Here is a 22,112-nt window from a genome sequence, read left to right as displayed (position 1 = left end):
CCTGAACTTGGGGTGCTCTCAGCCTAACATTCAACAGTATGCCCTACATACATATATTGCCAATTTTATCCTGTAGAAGTAGAGAGGACTTCCCATCCAGGTGTGTCGCTGAGCATTTAAAGATTTGCAAATATTTCACTGGGTTAGATAGGTTGGGAAAAGCAGTCCTAGATGGAAACCTGTACTCGTAGCAGAAGGTAGATTAAGTTTGTTCTCCAACCTTGCAACTGCCAGTGTATTTCGCATTAAGATAAAGGTGTTATGAACTATACTTAGGATTCCTGTCAATTATCATGTGTCACCTTGGCAAATCCTTTCCTTGGTTCCCTACATTAATCTCCCGCATTTGTAGTAAATTTAGGACTTTTTTGTTCTGCTATTGTGATATTCATTTTTTTATTAAAAATGTTTTTAATGTCTATTTATTTTTGAGAGAGAGAGAGAGCCAAGGAGGTACAGAGAGCCAGGGAGAAACACAAACCAAAGCAGGTTCCAGGCTCTGAGCTGTCAGCACAGAGCCCAATGCAGGGCTCGAACCCATGAACCACAAATTCATGACCTGAGCCGAAGTCAGATGCTTAACTGACAGAGCCACCCAGGCGCCCCTTGTGATATTCATTTTAATGTTTATGATGACCATATTATATGAAATGGCCAATGGTTGGATTTAGGAGCTAATCATTGTAAAGAAAACATCATTAAATCCACATGCTATAAAATATTAATTAGGCTTTAATCTTTTAGACAGGAACTGACTCTGGTGCTGTCAGTCGGTAATCAACCTCTAGTCCTGAGCATGATAAAAGCTGAAAGGAAGGAGAGAAACAGTTCTTCCCTTGTTGGGGGGGGGGGAGCTCCATTCTAACAGGGGAGACATATGAACATAAGAAATACCATAATCAGACACATGGTCCTCCAGAAAACTCGCGGGGGAGTGTGACTGTTCTCCATCATGCCAACCATGTGTTTGGACGATTTTCCAAACATTTGCTGCTTTCCTCAATAACTTGTTTTGTATCTGTCATCTGTGAACGTATGATGAGAATATCTGTATTTGTAAAGCCAGTTAATAATTTTATTTTATCCACATGTGATCTTCATAAGAGCCTGTGAGCTGGGTAGGGCAGGTAGTTTTCAATCCACAGATGAGGAGGCTGTGGCCCAGATAGTTTAAATGTCTCACCTAGGATCACTCAGCTAATTCAGTTTAGAGCCAGGACTCTAAGGAGGCTCTATTATGAGGATCAAATGAGATAATGGCTTTGGAACCATTTTGAAAGTATAAAATGGTATGCAAATGTGAGATGGCTGTTATTATTAGTTATGCTTACTGACCACCTAGCCTCTTTTTTTCTGGGTTTCTGTTTGCAGTCTGTGCCCCTTTAGGGTGAGAATTCTATGCCTTGGTTGCCTTTTAGGTTCCCAAATGATCTTTTCAGCTTCAAGGGGTCCTTTCCTACTAATTGCATTCCGGGATAAGGTTGTCTTCCTTTTCAGTTTCAAAAGGTGTTCTCATTGGTTTGTCCTCCCATGGGACTCCTCTCCCCTTTCCTTGTCCTCTAGGAGCACCCATTATATCTTCCTTGAGGTGTATACACCAGGCAAATCTAGCCACTGTCATTCAGCATCTTGCCTTAGCCAAAGTAATGCATTTTGTTCCTTTCATGATGATGCCCTTCACTGGTCAGCCTTTCTAGTCACACTAATAAATAAGATTTGTGTTTTGAGGAGCTAGTTTTCAATAAGCCATGGTGTCTTTCCTATGTGGGAACAGATAGCAAGAGCTCTGTAATAATAGGATGTCAGAGCTGGAAAGCATCTTAAAGAGATCGTCCGGTGATTCTAGTCCAACTTGAACGACACTTTATAGTTAAGGAAACATCAGACTAAAGCCGGGACTCATTCTCTCCTCCCCTAAGGCAGGGTTTGTAGTGTTTTAAAGGAAAAGCTCATGGGACATTCACGCTAATATCCTGGAGAATGTTTATTTTACATTAATTTCTTTTTTAAACAAGTCCTACAGCTCAGCTCAATCCTCATTCTACAGCCCAGAGGTCAGGCTTGGTTTCACACTCACAGTTTCTCTGTGAAGAAGGGGGGACCATGGCTTCTCAGGGAGGTAATGAGAGCCCTGGGCCATGCTCTGCAGACCTAGAAGATGAAAACTGGATGGAATATAACTGCTGAAATAAGGGGACATTTAATTATGTTCAAATCACATTTGAAGTAATAGAATTCTGCCAAGTGCAGATCATGCTGAAATCAATCTTTCATTTCATAAGCATAGAATGCATTATTTTTATCTTAATCACCTGTACCAAAGCTCCTCTTTTTGTATTTCTACTTACTCACACAACCTTATGATACCTTCTTACTTTTTTTTTTTTTCTCATAGACTTCTGTTTTTCAGGGCTCTCAGCCTGAAGGAGGTTCAGGGTGAAGAAAGAGCAGACAGAAACAGTTTTATAATAGAGCAAGGGCAAATACGTAAATGTACATATTTGACTACATGGCAGTAACTAAATGAACAAATCAGTGTATGTACATGTGGGCATTTGTTTCTTAACATGGCACTTGGTAGACCAGCCTGCCCAGCCATTTCATCAGTGCATTTTTATGACAAACTCTTGTGTTTCCTGGCTAAAGCTTCATGATTACCTGTTATCAGTTCACACTCTATCAGGTTCACATCCTGTCTTTATCTTTTAGTGCACTCTCTAATTCTGCATAGATTAGTGATTCACAGACTTTTTGAAGTTGCAATACTTTGCCGTTGTTTCATTTCTGCCATACTGTTTCCCCCTGTCCTTTCTGAAAGTATTTTGTGATGTAGGAGTCAAGTATTTTTGTTAGGAGTCTTGTATTATGTAAACGAATAAAAGTTGGGAGCTGAGAGCTTTCTGACATCCACTGATCATTAGAGGTGTTCCAGGGGATTGCCAAACCCTGACCTAGAAAAACAATTGGCAGGAGTAAGCAATCCAGTAGGATTTAGAATGACTACATAGTTGCATAGATGGCAGTGTAGTACAGTGGTGAACTGTTCATACTCCAGGGTCAGACCTGGGTTTGAATCTTTTTTGTTTGTTTGTTTTAAATTCAGATGTAATTCATGTGTCATAATATCTTCACTGTTTGACAGCATACAATCTGGTGGATTTAACTATATTCACAAAGTCATGCAACCATCACCACTAATTCCTGAACGTTATCATCATCCCCCAAAGAGACTCTGTACCCATTAGCAGTCACACACACCCCCCATCCTTTTCTCTCCCCAGCCCTTGGCATCCACTAATCTACCTTCGTTCTTATGGATTTGCCTATTCTGGCATCGCATATAAAAAGAATCATATGATTTTTAGCATAATGCTTTTAAAGCTCATCTATGTTGTAGTATGTGTCAGTACTTTATTACTTGTTCTTGATGAATAATATTCCATTGTATGGACATACCACATTTGTTTATCCGTTCATCAGTTGATGGACATTTGGACTATTTCTACCACTTGGCTATTATGAATGATGCTGCTATGAACATTTGTGTGCAAGTTTTTGAGTGATCACATCTTCAGTTCTTCTAGCTTATATGCTAACTCTACATTTAACCATTGGAAGAATTGCCAGACTATTTCCTAAAGCAGCTGCACCATCTTACATTTCCACCAGCAATGTATGAAGGTTGCAGTATTTCCAAATCCTGGCTGACAGCTGCTGTTTTTTAAAATTATAGTCATCCTGGTGGGTATGAAGTAGTAATATAGGCATCCCAATGAGTATGAAGTGGTGTTTCAGTGTGGTTTTTATTTGCATATCCCTGATGGCTTATGATGTTGAGTATCTTTTCATATGCTTACTAATCATTTATTTGTAAATCATCTTTGGAGAAATATCAATTCAGATCCTTTGCCCACTTTCTTGGTCTTTTTATTGTTGCGTTTTAAGAGTTCTGTATATTTCTAGATACTAGACCTGTGTCACATCTATGACCTGCAAGTATTTTTTCCCATTCTGTGAGCTGTCTTTTCACCTTCTTGATGGTTTGCAACACAGAAGTTTTAAATTTTGATGAAGTCAGATTTATCTATTTTTTTCTTTGGTTGCTTGTACATTTGGTATCATGTAAGAAACCCTTGCTTAATTTAATTTCACAAAGATTTACACCTATGTTTCCTTCCAAGAGTTTTATAGCTTCTACACTTTCATTTAGGTTGTTGATTTGTTTTTAGTTAATTTTTTTATATGGTGTGAGGTAGGGCTCTAACTTCATCATCTTGCATGTGGATATGGAGTTGCCCCAATACCATTTGTTGAAAAGATTATTCTTTCCTCACTGAGTGGACTTGGAATCCTCATCAAAAGTCACTTGCCTGTAAATATAGGAATATATCAGGTTATTTCTGGATTCTCAGTTTTATTCTAGGTTTGAATCTTAGTTCTGCTACTTGCAAATAAGTGTGGTCTGGGAGAAGTTACTTTTTTTGATAATAATACTACCTACCTTTTAGAGGATTGTTGTGAAAATTAAATGAGATAAGGCATATAAAGGGTATTATTTAGTGTCTGGCACATAGTAAATGCCAGATAAATTTTACGGGGAAATGTGGTTAGATAATCAGGAAGGTAGTGAAAATGGGCATAGTTGAAAGGATGCTGAAATATTAGGAGTGACCAGAACAAGGTGGCCTCATGAATGAGAGATGAGATGAACAGATGTTTGAAGAAGTTGAGAAAAAAATTCAGTTCCACAGTCTCAGCTGAAGCAATTGTGACTTGAAGATAAAACAGAATAGAAGCAGTATAGAAAAATTCCTTACCATAAGCAACAAATTGTAACCATCCTCTATTATTCTTTGTAGAGCTGAAAATCATTAAGGTGGGTTATTTTAGAGCACTAGTGTTTGACTTTCTCTGTCAATTACTCTTTTTTCTTGCTTTTTAAAAATGTTTTTTCCATTTTTTATTTGAGAGAGAGCATGAGTGGGGGAGAGGGGAAGAGGGAGAGGGAGGGAGAGAGAGAATCCCAAGCAGGCTCCACACTCAGCATGGAGCCCAATGTAGGACTTCATCCAACGACCCTGGGATCATGACCTGAGCTGAAATAAGAGTCAGATGCTCAACTGATGCCCCTTTTCTTGCTTTTTAAAAATGCTTATTTATTTATTTAGAGAGAAAGGGAGAGAGTGAGTGCAAGTGGGAGAAAGGCAGAGAGAGAGAGAGGGAGAAAGCGAATCCCAAGTAGGCTCCTCACTGTCAGCACAGAGCCTGATGCTGCTCGAACCCATGAACTGTGAGATCATGACCAGAGCTCAAATCAAGGGTTGGTCACGAAACCAACTGAACCACCCAAGCGCCCCTGTCAAGGAATCTTTTGAGAACATTTTGAATGCTGTGGACAACCCTCTCCCCATGAGAATGCAGATATGACAAACACACAACATTCTTTAAACTGTTCTAGGAAGTTCAGAAATCCCTGGTTAAAAATCCTATTTTGACCTTATTCAAGGCAATGCTGACCCATAGCATACTTTCCCAAGCTTAATTTCATAGTGAGGTTCAAGTGTCACACTTACTCAGGAGCAGTATTTATGGTTTCAGGGAAATTCGAAGAGCTTTTTGGCTTGTAGAGAAGGGTTTGTATGGCACCCTCCTAAGTAAGACTTAGAGGAGTACCACAAGTACTCTAATTGTTTTTGTATAGCTTTGAATGAATAGACATCTTTAGCAATGCTTCTGACCAACTGTCAATTTTTAAAAAAAAAAATTTAATGTTTATTTTTGAGAGAGAGAGAGAGAGAGAGAGAGAGAGAGAGAGCGCTTGAGTGGGAGAGGGACAGAGAGAGAGGGAGATACAGAATCCGAACCATGGTCCAGGCTCTGAGCTGTCAGCACAGAGCTTGATGCGGGGCTCGAACTCATGAACCGTGAGATCATGACCTAAGCCAAAGTCGGACTTAACCAAATGAGCCACCCAGATGCCCCTGACCAACTGTCATTTTGGAGGGAGGCTTACTCAATTCTCCCAGGTAGCTTTCAATGCAGATGTTAAAGAATGCAGACATCCAGTTCTGGAAGAGGTAGTAATAGAAATGCAGTGTGAAGTGGCATTGGGCCTAGAAGAAAAAGATATGATTCTGGAGGGGACTTGGAATGAGAGGAAGAATCAGAGAAACTGGGAGGGACACAGAGAGACAAAAATAGAAGTGGAAACATGCTGTTTAGAAACACTCTTGTAAATAGTCAAGATAAACTTCAGTGAGGGAGGTGGGATGATTGAAATAAAGGTGTAGGGGAAAGAGCACAGGCGCTGGCATTAGACTGACCCAATGCTGTGGGTATGTATAATTCCTGGTTGATTTACTTAACAATGCTGAGCCCCAATTTCCTAACTATAATAGGGGCATGGTAGTACCTTCCTTACAGGATTCTCTCTCTCTCTTTTTTTAAAGTTTTATTTATTTATTTTGAGAGAGAGAGAGCGAGCGAGCAGGGGAGGAGCAAAGGGAGGGAGGGAGAGAGAGAGAACCCCGAGCATGCACTGCATTCAGTGGGGAGCCAGATGTGGGGCTCGATCTCACAAACCATGAGATCATGACCTGAGCTGAAATCCAGAGTCAGACGCTTAACCAACTGAGCCACCTAAATGCCCCTCCTCACAGGCTTCTTGATAGAATTTAATGAAATAATGTGTGTAAAGTGCTTAACAGTACTCAGAATACAAGAGGTGCTCAATAAATGCTAGGTCCTTTCTTCCAACTTGTACTTTAAGGGATCTTTCATTTAACAATTATTGAATACCTAGCATGTATGAGGCACCATGCTATGAATAAAAATATGAAATAGTCGATGCCCTCAAGGAGCAGAGAGAGTTAGCTGGAGACAGATATGTAAATGAAATAAAACAGAATGTTCTGGAAGCCACCAGTGGTTGTGGTGATAACCATGTCATTATCATTTACATGATAACCATGTAAATGAAAAGACCCCTAGGTTTCCAGGCTTGGATAGTGATATTCATCCCATAGGGAAAATTGGAAGAAGAGCAGGTGTTTTGGGTTTTTTTTTGGGGGGGGGGTTGGGGGAGAATAAAAAATTCACTTATGGACATGTTGAATTTGATCAGTGGGGCTATCAAAGGCAGTATTCCTGCCTGGAACAAAAGTTGGAATCCATCATCTCTAACTAAAGTCTCTTCCAATTTTAAGGTTCTGTGATATATGCACATTGTAATTGGTTTACTTTTTCATCTCTATAGGTGAAAGCTGATAGATAATATAAGCTACATATTGCCAGCCAACAATTTGAAGCACCTGTGAATTATAAAATAAGAATATCACATGTCTCACGGTTTAAGAAAGCGGTTATCCAAACATCTGAACATTCCAGACCAACTGAGAATGGCTATTTTACAAAAAGACTCTACTTCTACAGCCCAGTTTCCTTTAGATTTCCCTTAAATAGCTAGTTATCTTCATGCACGTAAAAGGTTTGATTTAGAAACAGCTTTTAGGGATGCATCTACTGTACTTATTCACAAGGTATAATTGTACTCAGTGTTTAAGTATCCTGTGAGAAGGCTAGGCAGAGGTCACTGATTGACAAAATCTGAACAAATATCAGTGGCAGAATCAAAATTTTCAAGCCCTGGTGAGGGTATCCAGTGCTAGTAAGATGATGACAAAAGTTATTCAAAAGCAAATGATGTTTTTCTTTTTCTATAAATAGGATTAACATTTTTTGTCAGATAGTTTTGTCCTTAGTTAAGGCTAGGTTAGAACATTTCTCTGTGTTGGTTTTATTTAACAGAAGACCCGTGGCAGTATCTGTATGTTCAGCTCAGAAATATCTGTGGCAGAAGAGATAGGTTGGCCAAGAGATTAGTTTCATGTTAATTGGATGACTTCTTTTACTCTCCAAAACATGTACCAGAATGAAGACTACCAGGTCTGAAAATTTCTGGCTCCTCACCTTGCTAATTTATATCTGGATGTTGATTTGCATCTTGTTACATTTTAAGACACATGGGGAGGTGAGTTCCATAGTAGGTTTGTGCTAATTCAGTGGGTGTCTTATAATAAAATCCAGCTGAAACCACAAGGTGATATGTTGTCAGTATTGATCAGCAACTATTGCTGAGTAAGTTGAATGGTTGAAATCATTTCTCATGGAGCTTGATGAGATGAGGGGTTTTCTGGAGGTGGGGGAAGGAAGTGGATACTAGCATCATTTGTTTCTAGTAACTCAGTTTACTAGAAATGGGATAGAACAGGAATTTCCATGAGTGGTAACAGGAAGTAATTAAAGTTCACACTCTGAAGAACTTATTATTCTGCACCGAGAAGTTACATTCTTCTGCAGCTCACTCTTGTTTTTTACACAGGCTCTCAGAATGGAATCACTTCAAAAGCCAGAGAGTTAGCTTGAAATATGGCCTGATTTTCCTTCCACTAGAGGTGAAATAGGTGCAGCCCCTATATTTTACCTTGAAGTAAAATACAGACCAATATTGGAGAATGGAGATTGAGAATTTTGCACAGCCTCAGGCTCATCATAGTCCAGGACAAGAGATTTCAGTGGATAATATGTGACTGGCATGGGCCAGTATTATGAGCTGGAATAGTAATGTCGACCAGTAAACCAGGACTCCGAGGTGGTCACTTGGTTCTCCTTATTAGTGCAGGAAAATAAACTCAAGCATTTGTCAACCACAAGGTGTGAAGGGGAGAAAGGCTTTTTGATTAATGCCCAGATCGCATTGCTATTGCTCCAGCATCGCTGAGGAATCTAGCATGTAAAGCCTCCATTGGTTAGTGTATAATTATGCTGCAACCACTTTTCCTTTGGAAATGCTTAGTGACTCTTGCTTTGTATTCCTTGCAGGTGAAAGCCCAGCCTCTGCGGTTCTTAATGCCTCAGCAGGATTATTTTCACTAAAGATGGAAACACTGGAGTCTGAATTGACCTGTCCAATCTGCCTAGAGTTGTTTGAAGACCCCCTTCTTCTCCCTTGTGCTCATAGCCTCTGCTTCAGCTGTGCGCATCGAATCTTGGTCTCGAGCTGTGGCTCTGGTGAATCCATTGAACCCATTACCGCTTTTCAGTGTCCAACGTGCAGGTATGTTATCTCACTGAACCACCGGGGCCTGGACGGCCTCAAGAGGAATGTGACTCTGCAGAACATTATCGATCGCTTTCAGAAGGCTTCCGTCAGTGGGCCCAATTCCCCAAGTGAGAGCCGCCGGGAGAGGACTTACAGGCCCAGCACTGCCATGTCTAGTGAGCGAATTGCTTGCCAATTCTGTGAGCAGGACCCGCCAAGGGATGCAGTGAAAACATGCATCACCTGTGAGGTCTCCTACTGTGACCGTTGCCTGCGGGCCACACACCCTAACAAGAAACCTTTTACCAGCCACCGCCTGGTGGAACCAGTGCCAGACACACATCTTCGAGGGATCACCTGCCTGGACCATGAAAATGAGAAAGTGAACATGTATTGTGTATCTGATGACCAATTGATCTGTGCCTTATGCAAACTGGTGGGACGTCACCGAGACCATCAGGTCGCGTCCCTGAATGACCGATTTGAGAAACTCAAGGTAAGGGATCTGGGACATATCCCTTACCCAACTTGGTCTCTTTACACACAGTTGTACAGTTAGCAAGCTCCCTAATAAAGCTAGGTCCATTTTTCCTATATGACAAATAAGTTCACTCCAAGTTGTTCTCATGAGGTATAGCCTCTGCTCACTTGCAAGCTCTCACTGGAACCTGTTTCGTCTGTTGTGTAAACCTCCTTGCATTTATTCACCTCTGGCCAGTTCTGGAAGGGTTAGCCCCTGGCCTGCCACACCAGTAGTCTGTCCAGAGACACAATGCCCTCTCTCCTCTGTCAGTGACATATTGCACACTACATATCTTTGTCATGATCTTTCCACCTCTTCTTTTAAGTATGTGAGTACCTATGTAGGTGTGCTGTAATTAGCATACGTGCCGATATGCATGTGTATGGGTCTAGCAGCGGGAAGGTTGGGTGTGTGTCTGTGGAGGTGTGGGTGGAGGTGTCTGAGTGTATTTATATGGAGGCGAGAGATTTTTGTGGATGACAGCTGTGTATGTGTTTGCACGCTCAGTACAGTAAAGCAACAAATGTTTGGCATCGGCCGCTTGCAACAAATTGCCATCAAGCCCTTAACAGGGGGCTAATTCTAAGCCTGCCTTAAAAAAATCCAAAACAAAACACACAAACGGACAAAAAGGAACCTCAGTTTACCACGAAATCAGGAGGGATAATCAAGTATCGGACCTAAAAATTTAAGCCGAAGGCAATAAATATTTAACCCAGTACCAGATTTTGTGCCAATGTTCATTTTTGTGGGTTGCAGACTGAAGCACTTGGTTGCATTCCCCGCCTTGGAAGTTCCTAGTCTTTCATTTGCATTCAGTGGACAGAGTTTTCCGAAGTGGTTGTGCCACATGATATTTATGTGCAGGTCTCAGTGCCTATTTTGTAAAACCTTACTACTTCACATTGATGTTAACAAATGTCAGCTCTGGCCAATTGTCTTTTTAAAAAATTTTTTAATGTTTATTTATTTTTGAGAGAGAGCAAGTGGGAGAGGGGCAGAGAGAGAGGGAGATACAGAATCTGAAGCAGGCTCCAGGCTCTGAACTGTCAGCACAGAGTCCCACATGGGGCTCAAACTCATGAACCATGAGGTCATTACCTGAGCTGAAGTCGGACACTTAACCAACTGAGCGACCCAGGTGCACCACCCCCCCAACCCCGGCCAATTGTCTTATTCCCATTACCTGCCTGCTGTGTGGTTTAACTTCTCTTAAGAAGGGAGCTATTTAGCAGAAATTCCAGAAAAGCAAAATGTTTAAATGACTGATAAAATTACTACCCCAAAATAGAGACTGGATATATAAGCCAGTTTGGAAGGAAGACCCAGATAGGATGGAAGGAGGGCAAGAAGGAAGCAGAGATTTTCCTCTTGTGATGCTCTGAAAAAGTCAGGGTAACTTGACTTCATAAAAACTTCATAAAAAGTTTATGAAGGGGGGCACCTGAGTGGCTCAGTTGGTTAAGAGTCCGACTCTTGATTTCACCTCAGGTCATGGTCTCTGGTTCATGAGTTCGAGCCCTGCTGTCAGCACAGAGCCCACTTGGGATTCTGTCTCTGCCCCACCCTCTCACTCTCTTTCTCTTTCTCAAAATAAATAAATAAACTTAAAAAAATTGGTACAAATTTTATGAAGTTGGTGAAAGTAGCAATACTCAGAACAGGATATCTTTTCCCTTCTGTAATTTGTTGCAGGTAATATCGAGAGTAGTCACTTTGACAATGGTTTGTGCCTTTTTTGATTTTTATTTATATCTAATATTTACAAATTTGTACAAAGCTCAATGTTTGTCTGTTGATTTCACTCAATGAGAATGATATTCTCATTCCTATCAAAGCTGCAGAGAGGAATAATCTCATTGATTTCAGTTCTTAGAGTCCTAAGATGCTAGGCCTTGCTCTTGGTCTAGCTGAAGCCTTCCACTTTAATGTGGTGTAAACTAAGACTTTGATAGACTAAGTGATTTGGTCAAAGTCACAGAATTGGAACTGGAACTCAGCTTCTAGACTCTGACCTAAGTATCCTTTCTACTGTGGCATGCTGCCTTTGTTTTGGACCTAAGTTTTGCCCATGAAATGTGATTTGAAACTTACCTTTATGCTCTGGCAATTGCACACTTCATGGGTCACAGATAAATGATTAACAGCATTGGGGGACGGGGAGGGACATACTGTATAAGCTTACAGCCTCATAATGGTAAGAGATGGGGGTGGGGTTGCAGGAAGAGTGGAGGATATGGATGGAACAGTCTCTGCCAAATATTTGCAGGTGTTGGAACTATAATAAGGCATTGGCCTTGAGAAATACTCCAAACAGAAAAATCTGTATCCATATGTACGGTTGAGATAACAAAAGACTGGAGAGAATAAGCCTGTATCTGCAGAACCCCAGCTTTTTGAAAACATCCGAAAACATGAAAACATTGGCTGACTGATTAGATACTTGGCACCATGCAGCTACGGCGCTAAGTCTCCAGGCTGGGATGGAGCACAAAAGTATTTTACCAAAAAGATACTTTAGTCTGTAACTAATCGGAAAGTTTTGGAGAAAGAATGGCCAGATTTTGAATTGTTCCCCTTTAATTTTTTTAGGAAATGTGCAGAAAATTCTGATTATAAATTAAGTGGAAACTTCTTTTGCTCATGTTTGGACCGAGAGTGGAAACATATGAATCATTCCCAACCGTGTGGTTTGTTATGTTGTCTGGAACATCTTGGACTTTGGGGTGGGAGAGGTGGTATGTGCGTGTGTGCGTGTGTGTGTGCACGCGCGCGCGCGCATGTGTGTGTGTGTGTGTGTGTGTGTGTGTGTGTGTTGGATGTGTGGGGATCACTCTGGTTTGGTGTCCAAGTATAAAAGGCTATTAGTTCCCCACATTAAGCAGAGAGGAAGCCTGACTTTTAGTGTCACACATACTCACTTCATTAGGTTCATTTTAAGTTAGAAAAGCATTTAGGATTATCCCCTTAATCTGCTGGATTCTTCCCCAAGGAGAAAGGAGAAAGCTGGTTGTCAGAAGCTATGGGGGAGATGGGCTTGGGCATACTCTGCTGACCCTGAGGGGAGCACGAGAGTCCTACAGGAGAAGTAGAAGGATGATAGTATATATATCTAGGGGATTTACGTTCTGGCCAGTAAGTGAATTGCTATTTATTTGTTTTTTTCTTTAACGTTTATTCATTTTTGAGAGACAGAGAAAGACAGAGCACAAGTGGGGGATGGGCAGAGAGAGAGGGAGACACAGATTCCGCAGCAGGTTCCAGGCTCTGAGATGTCAGCACAGAGCCTGACGCAGGGCTTGAGCTCAAGAACTGCCAGATCATGACCTGAGCCAAAGTCAGATGCTTAACTGACTGAGCCACCCAGGCACCCATAATTGCTCTTTATTTGTACTTTTTGGTTCTGGAGCTTCATTTTTGGCCTTTATAACCACCGTTTTTTGTACTAACCTCCCCGAGTTGGATTAGTGGTCTCTAGTGTTTATTTGTTTGATAAAGAATAAACAAACTGTTATGTTATAAGATGAAAGGTCAGAATAGCCAGAGGCCAGCCTGTCTTCTTAACATGTACTCAAAATGAATTAGAGGGTTTGGGATACTTACTCTGGTTTATTATCCATATTTAGTTGTCCATTCTAACTATGTATCCTTCAGAAGGCTACTTACTAGTGGTTCAATTAAATTCTTCAATTTCAAAGAATAATTTTGTTTGTGGCAGTTATTACAATAGTAAGGGCTATCAGAGTAATTATTTTCTCCATTACTTCTTTTCATTTACTATAAAAATGCTTCACGTATTAGAGTTTTCATTGTCACGAGTTTCTCCCCTTAGAAAAGATCAATGTTATTGCATTAGTAAGTGTTGGCTTTCTAAAAAGAGGTCAGGTTTTAGTGGCTCTGTATTGATGACAGATCTCAATTGCTTATTCGAAGTCTTGTACCACTCGGTTCCTGTGCTGCCCATCTATCTTTCCCTGCTACCACTCTCAGACATGCTACATTTTTCTGCCCAGACTAGCCTCCTAACAGTCTGTTAGACATACCACTCATTCTCTTTTCTAACTCTTAACTTTGACTCATGCTCTTCTCTTGACCTGCTGAGGAATCCTACCTACTCTGTAGTTCTCAACTGAACCCCTACAAGGCCACTCCAATACACCCCAACAATACCATATGTTCTTTGAGGCCAGACATAATGTCTTTTACTTCTTCAGTATTCTTGCTGTCTTGCACACATAGTAAGTATATGCTCAAGAAATCCAAATGAATTAAATCTTTAAAATGGATCCACAGGAAGTATACCAGCGACTCTAGCTTGCTTTAGATCTCATCTTGTAAGATGGAAATCTGTCTTGCCATTATGACTACTTTGGAAGTCTGAAAAGAATCGCCTGTGCACTACTGATAATATTCAAAGCCAGAGTGTTAGTAAAAGTATGGCATGTCCTTAATTTTAAGTTCCTATTCATTTGAATTGCTGGATTTTCCAACTGCCTAACCCTATGGTGACATCTGTATAAATCAGATGTGATTATTCTAATTCTCTTTGAGAGTGATGTCTTCACATTTCCATGCCAACAGCCTGCCAAAAATATAGCTGATGAAAACCAGGGGGGAATAGAGGAATTTCCTGAAAGGAATAAACAAGCACATTTTCTTTTTCTCATTACATTTCCACAAATTCATTACTACAAATAATTCTTAAATGCAGTTACATTTACATATCAGGGATCTTGTTATAAAATATGACCTGGCACTAGAGTAAGCTTTTTGTCATGGGAAAGTAAAACACACACACACACACACACACACACACACACACACACGAAAAGAGAGGCTGAGACAGAGAGAACTAAAGATTGCTAGACAAAGAGAAGGGAGATATGAGACTTGGGGAGTGTTCAAAGGAAACCCACAACGAGAGTTAAAAAGTTGGTAAATATGATATTCTAGAATCTTATCAGAGTTGATTACTTGCTCTTCTTCCTACTCCATCGTTCTGTCATCCACCCACCCATTCTCACTCAGCCACCGCCTTTTCCCAGTCATTTTTCTGCTCACCCACTTGACACCCACTTCTGTCTGCCAAGACAGATGCCCTCTCAACTTATCTACCAATGGACATTTGACAGTTTCAGAACCAGCATGCTGATTCATATAAGAGAAAGAAAGAAATATCTTTATGAAAGCCTGGGTTGAGAGAGGGTGTATTTGCATACATATGTATGTGTCACCATACAGGAATGTATGTATTTCTGCATGGTTGAGTGGCTGAGAATGACTGTGTTTGTATTTCTATGTATATCTATAAATGTGTTGTCTCTGTGTGTGAGGCGGAGAGAGCGTCTGTGTTAATCTTCTGTGGGCATATCTGTGGATAAGTTGGGTATAAGGGAGCCATAAGTGTAAGGTCATGAGTATGTTCCCCCTAAGAAGGGGTATGGCCTCAGTAGAACCTATCCTGAGACTAAGGATCTCCCTGATAAATAAGCCATATCATAAGTCCTCATGATTAGAAAAATCTTCAGTGAGGCCAGATTGGGTTACCATAGGTGAGGGAAAAAGTTTTTCCTCAATTTCACTCACTTAGGTACTGAGCCACTGTAGTGAAATATAATATGAGCAAAGCATTTGAGTCCAGATTCACACTCTCTTAACATATGGTGGTGGACATGTATGTATGGGGGTAAGGGTAATATCTGTCATGGGGTTTCTAAACCAGCTAAACTAGCTTTCAACTGACAATCATAAAATCATTCTTGCTTATAGATCTGGCTTCTCTGTGGTCTCTTAATTGTCCAAGACTTGCTCCCCATTACTATACTATATACAAATCTCTCTCTGTGTGTTTTGTGTGTGGCAGGGGGATAAAAATGCATTTATTCCATCTCTACTCAAACTGTGTGCTAACACACTCATCTGAATTCCTGTTCTTTTCCCTCCAATAGTTATATTGATTACCTGGCTCTGTTCTCATAGAACATTTCTGTGTTGGAAGATGTTTTCTGTTGTTTTTCTATGGGTTTGAGAGCAAGCTTAGCAAGTGGATACTCCTATTATCTGTGCTGTTATCTCTCTGTTTTTGTTGTTTCTTTTGTCCCAAGTCTTCTCCTACCCAACATCTGCAAGGAGCTAACAACAATCATTAGTCTGAGCACAATTTACAAGATGTTGACTCAGAGACCAATTCCTGGGCAGATGAAAATCCTGTCTATTCTTATTGGGCAAAGGAACATATTACAGAAATATAAAATAGGTGAGGAAAGAATTATTAAACCCAAAGAAGTGAGTTTGAAAGGGGAAAATGTGATACTGACATACAAGTTCTTGAAGGTTGATATAATGAGGTAATGTCTTGTTCTTTATCTCCCCCGAAGACAGACCAGATAATAACTTAAACTGTAGCACCAGTGATCGAGGCCAGGGATTCATTCATTCATTTAACAAACAATCCATGAACACTCATTTTGTTTACTGAACACTTACAGTGTTCAAGTCATTGTGGTCAGAGCTGGGGACACAGGAAATGAGGCACAGTCCCTGCCCTGGGGAGCTCTGAACTTAGTAAGAGAGACAAAGAAGTACATCAGAAATTCCAAGGCAGGGGCGCCTGGGTGGCGCAGTCGGTTGAGCGTCCGACTTCAGCCAGGTCACGATCTCGCGGTCCGTGAGTTCGAGCCCCGCGTCAGGCTCTGGGCTGATGGCTCGGAGCCTGGAGCCTGTTTCCGATTCTGTGTCTCCCTCTCTCTCTGCCCCTCCCCCGTTCATGCTCTGTCTCTCTCTGTCCCAAAAATAAATTAAAAAAAACGTTGAAAAAAAAAATTAAAAAAAAAAGAAATTCCAAGGCAGCCTGATAAGTGCCATGACAGAGGTTTGCACAGGATGCTCTGAAGCAAAGAGGAAGAATCAGGGAAAGGAAGTCACTGAGCTCAAAACGGGGAACCAGGAATGAGTTTGTCAGAAAAGAGGGTCAGAATGGAGAGAGACTGAAGAACGAATTGACGGGACTTGGCCAATGACTGTGGTTACAGACGATGGAGAGAAAGAAGTAAAAAATGATTTTGGAGTAGGAGATGTCTTGAAGAACAGTGGGTCGGGGATAGAAATGGGGAAATTAGGGAGGGGCTGGCAGTTTGGGTGGGATGATTTGGCTTCAGATTTGAGTTTGATACGATCGTGGGTCATCCAACATGCATTCACTCATCCAACATTTCCTGAACACCTATTACATGCCAAGTACCAGAAGGGATGTTGGGGTTATAGTGATAAAGAAAGAACATTCCCAGCCCTGGTGGAGCTTTCAGCTTACTGTGGTGAGACAGATAGTTAAGGACACAGTTACAAGACAGTGTGGTGAGTTCTGTGACAGTGGAAGCACAAGGGATTGAGAGAGAGCACAGGAGGGACATCAAAAGAGACTTTGGGTAGATTTTTGGATGCCCAGTTGGGGGACAGGGATGGAGTAAGGAGCCTCTGCTCCAGCAGAGAGAAAATAACTTGCTCAATATCTGGAGGAGAGAAATCACGGGATACTCTCAGAACCAAAAGGGCAAGTGTTGTAGAAGGAGTTGAAATTCAGGCCTTTGTGGTGGTGGAACGATCAGGGCTAGAGACATTAGATTGAATGCTTTTAGCATGGAGGTAGAGGCATGCAGTAGTGAGCTGAGTGAAGGCCCAGGACTGTGCCTTGAAGCACACTCAAGGTCTAGAAGGTAGACCTGAAAGAAGAGCAGGTGAAGGAGAAAGAGGAAGATGTACATGACAGGCAGGAACTGAAGAGGAACTGCTCAAGTGGAATGCAATATTGAGGATTCCAGGAAAGCAGAGTTGGCTCTGGCTCACTATTCTGTTGCCAAAGTAAACACTGGATTTAGTGTTTCCTTTTAGAAGGACCAAATAACAATATACGCTTTAACGCTAGAGATTTAACCATGCTGTGCACCTGAAAAGAGGGGGAAGAAACAAAATGCAGAATGGTCCATGTAACATTCCTGATAAGGGCTCTATGGGAGACATGGGTCTTTAATGAATGACTTCAGAACATTCTGGAAAAAAGAGGGATGGCTACCTGGTTCACCTGGCTTGAGGACCAGTCTGGTCATTCTCTAACAAACCTCAAGTAGTAGACCTTGTACATCCAGTATATCACCTGGATCCCATTCTGGGACATAGCCCCATGCCTGTATAACAGCAAATACATGTTTGGGGATGGAAGACACTCCAGCATAAGGGTGTGGGCTTCAGTTGGTGGACCAGATGGTGTGTTCTGCTGTTGAAAGGCCATATGTAATTGATACATAAAGTGACAGACTGAAGCGAAAGCAAAGTAAGTATTTTAAGACAAGCAGTTAAAAAAAGAAAGCAGAATGTGACCCCAAAAATGTGCTAAGATTTTTGGCTACTGGCTTTTGGAATATCTGGGAACATCAGTGAGCAGACAGGATGTCAGAAAAAGAGCATGTCGATAAATAGTAATGGGGTCACTGGCTCAGATCATCTTTTTTTTTTTTAATCACAGCAGGATTCTTTTATTTTTTTTTTAACGTTTATTTATTATTGAAAGACAGAGAGAGTCAGAGCGTGAGCAGAGGAGGGGCAGAGGGAGAGGGAGACACAGAACCTGAAGCAGGCTCCAGGCTCTGAGCTGTCAGCACAGAGCCCGACGCGGGGCTCGAACTCACTGACCACGAGATCATGACCTGAGCCGAAGTCGGCCACCCAACCTACTGAGCCACCCAGGTGCCCCATCAGATCATTTTTAAAGATGACGTTGTCTTTTGCGGATTGGGGAAGGCTCCAGTTTGGGGTACATTGGCCTTTATTCCTTTCCCTCCTCCCCCTGCCTCTCCCAAAGTTCAATTCCCACATCAAAACTGTTGGGATCTTACATAGACTTTAAATAATGTTCACCTGGTACCTTTTAGAAAGCCAAAGACTCTACAGGCATTTGGTGGCAATACTATATGTTTAAATAGAACACACAGAAAGCCTCACCCCCTTTTTAAGCTTTGAGACTTGCTGTGGCAGGTAGGTGTGTGTAAGTGTGCTCATGTATGTGTGAGCACGTATGCCTTCACAGAGCATGACAGGTGGTGATCGTGGTCGAGAGTGTGTGCCACCAGGGGAATCTCTGGCTTTCATGAAGAGGCAGTGTTTTGCCTCTTGGTTTCTTGAGGGAGCCAATGGGAAAGTTAATCTGAAACAACCTGTGTCTCAAGAAATGAAAAAAAAATCCCAGCAATTATCCCATTTCTTTTTATGGGATGCTGTCTGCAAGAATAGCCTGAGTCTGGTTTCTCAGAATCGGGAAACATTTTCCTCTTTGTGAAGGGTATAACAGAACACAAAGAGGTCAAGTGTATATGATACAAATGAAGTGAAAACTGGATAAAAATGGAATCGGTGTTGACCGCCAGTTTAGCTAACTCGGGCCTTTTAAAACCTCAATTATGCAAATCAGCCAAATATTCCCCTCACGTTGCGCCATTGAGACGCATGTACAGTTTTGTGAAAGCTGTAATGATGGAGTCATCCGGAGGTGAAGAGGATCTCAGTTTCATAGTGCAAATGGCTTCTCTAACTCTCACACAGGGGAAGCATGGAAGGACCCAGAGGTAACCTCCTGCAGCAGGAAATGGGAGCTTCATCCTGCTCCCCTGCCAACCTCCCATCCCCATTTCCTCCCAGCAGATATCTCCATTCCAACCTCCCCTGCCACTTTGGCTCTCTCTTTTGTCATGGTTCAACTGTTCTAGAAAGCCACACTAAACTAGGCCTAGACACAGGGAGCCCAGCCCAGTGATTAACTGGACGACACAAGAGAAGAGCAAAACAAACCAATTTTTAAAAGCCAAACACAACACAACCACAAAGAGTCATGTTTAGTTTTACATATAGAGACTATATAATCTCACACACACACACACACACACACACACACACACACACACATGCACGCACACACACGCACACACACACACAGAGGCACATGCATGCCCACACAAACACATACATACGTGTACTCTCTTGGTCTGCCCCACCAGAGGATAGGCAAGATAATTACTTGGCTAAATCAATGAACTGACTCAAGCCTAAAGTGGCCCAGAATTTCTAGTTCTAAGTGATTTGTCAGTGCTAGGCATGATAAGGAAGGGTGAGGAAATAGACTGCATAATTGTATCAATTCTCTGCTTCCCTTTGCATATGTTCATTATTGAGAATCAATTTCAGTTTGAGAGGAGGCTTTAATTCCTTGTAAATGAATAGGAAGTGAGTAAATAAATGTTCAGGGTTTTCCTCAAATTATGTCTTGTAATGTAAGAAAACAGTGGCAAAAAGCCATCAACAGATGGTGTTTTCATTAGCCAGAGATTTATTTTTTCAAAGCATTTTCATATTAATGAAGTAAGGTTGAAATTAGAGTCATCTTGTCAGTTCTAGTTCTGCGTTGTTAAAATGTGCTGGTGTTCTACAAATTGCTAGGAGGCCAGATCAAAATAACCATTTGCCACAATTTTGTGACAGTAACCCAAGGTTCATAGTCTAACCAGACCCCAAATTATGCTTTCAGCCCTAATTTTTATTTTCAGTGGCTTCACAGAAACTGTGAGTCTCCATTCTGGGCCATAAATGAGGAACACACGGATCTTAGTCCTGCTCTGTACTATGAATTATTTATAGGATGTTTGTTTCATGACAAGTGTTGCAACAGGTTGCATGTACTTGTTAGAAAACATTTTCCCCATGGAATCCTAAGTTTGAATGGAAACACAATACAGTTTGAAACATGACTTTCTAATACTGTGTCTGCTCCGACTTCATCAATCTACATTACATTTACCTAATATGTCAATCTAGTCGATGGTGATACATGGGTTTTCCATTGATCTAGGAATCGGGACCACTGTGCTAGTGGAAGTCATAAACTGATCGAGCCCATTACCAATGCCCACTCTCTAACCTAAGCTGGACCCTTTCATCAGACCGTAGCTCTATCTTATTCACACTCAGCCAAATTTTTGAAGAGGAGTCCAGACTGGTAGCCTCCACATCGTCACTGCTGACGTACTCCCTAACTCTGCGTTTTGGCATTTGCTTCCAACACTCTACTGAAACTCCTTTTTCAGAGGTCACCTGTGGCTTCTAATTACCATATCCAACTGCCTTTTACTAGTCCTCATATTTCTTGCACTCTCTGCATGTTTGACAGTGACAGATCCCTTCTTGAAACATGTTTCTCTCGATTATCCTCTCAGCTTGGCCCAGACTTGCATTACCAACTGCCTTGAATATTGCAGCATCCTCTTAACCAGCGTCCCTGGCCTTAGTTTCAGTCTGCCCCACATATTGCTGATATGTTGATCTCATAAACACGGCCCAGATTATGTCATTGTCTTACTCAAAAGCCTTTGGGAAGTCCCCACTGCTAAAAAATAAAAGGAGGTACAAATTCCTTACCTAGGCATTCAAGACCTTCAAAACAGGACCTCCACCTCCATTTCTGACCTTGTCCCCCACTACTCTCTTGTACCCTCTCTTCTAGCCCAAGTCAACTTCTCTTCCCTGAACATGTCCTTATACTTTATTCTCTTTTACTCATGTTATTCCTTGTGCCTGGAACACCCTGTCCCCCTCCATCTCTGTTTGTTAGAATCCTACTTATCCTTCAAGACCCACCTTAATGTCACCTTCTCTTTCTCTTTGAATTTACTGCACCTTCAACAGAGTAGGTACTCATTACTTTTTGTTGTATTAAATCTCTGAACTACTGCCATTTCTTTTTTTTTCTTGTGATATCTACTTATCTTAGAGATCATGCCCAAACCAACAATTGCTGCCCTTCTTTTTCCCTTCTCCATTCTCTTTGCCCTTGCTAAGGAGAAGGCCACGGATTGAGATGGTTGTGGAGTTAAAGAGGGCCAGGGGAGAAACCATGCACAAGCCAAGAACAATGGAATAAATGGGGAAAAATCACTTCCATGGGAATAAAGCCAAAGAAACTAATAGAAATCTGGCAAGAGGGAAGCGAAGATTAAGCTGGTTCTCATAATCCGGTCTGAGAACAACTGAGATCAGACTGCCCATCATAGAAATACATATATCCATGGGAATACATTCTCTGGGATGGACTCCTGGGACAGTGCCAAGAATACTAAGGAGCCACAGCTACTTAGACAAGAAAGGGGCCAAGTACATGAGTCCTCTCCCCCTTCCCCCACTTCCCTTTGCTTCTCCCTCCATTCCCTTGTATCGAAAACATGAACTTTGAACAATTACAAACCAAAGGAGCCATGGAGACCATGATGAAGCAATGTACACAACCAAGGGAAGGAATGTTAGCAGAGGAAGGGCCAAGAAGTTGGGGTATTTGGAACAGACTTTGTGGGGGTGTTGGGATGGTGAGTGAGAGAGGAGTGGATTTTGGGACTAGTCCTAGAGGAGAAGCAGCCACCAAAGCTGAAGACTTGGGAATAGGAAGGAATATAAAAG

The 22,112-nt window shown here is 41.6% G+C and overlaps 1 protein-coding gene across 5 annotated transcripts in view; it reads left to right on the top strand.

The window, feature by feature from the left end:
• Positions 1-22,112, top strand: part of MID2 (midline 2) — a 101,857-nt gene that overhangs the window by 4,839 nt on the left and 74,906 nt on the right. For all 5 annotated transcript variants that reach the window (XM_081792977.1, XM_081792976.1, XM_081792979.1 and 2 more), the window contains exon 2: positions 8,881-9,596. In XM_081792977.1, coding sequence (XP_081649103.1) covers positions 8,937-9,596 — 660 coding nt within the window. In that variant the 5' untranslated portion in view covers positions 8,881-8,936. The remainder of the gene's footprint in view (positions 1-8,880; positions 9,597-22,112) is intronic.

Source organism: Panthera onca, chromosome X, assembly GCF_046562875.1.
Source record: "Panthera onca isolate mPanOnc1 chromosome X, mPanOnc1 haplotype 2, whole genome shotgun sequence".
Taxonomy (NCBI): domain Eukaryota; kingdom Metazoa; phylum Chordata; class Mammalia; order Carnivora; family Felidae; genus Panthera; species Panthera onca.
The sequence above is the reverse complement of the archived record's forward strand: the minus strand, read 5'-3'. Positions and strand labels throughout refer to the sequence as shown.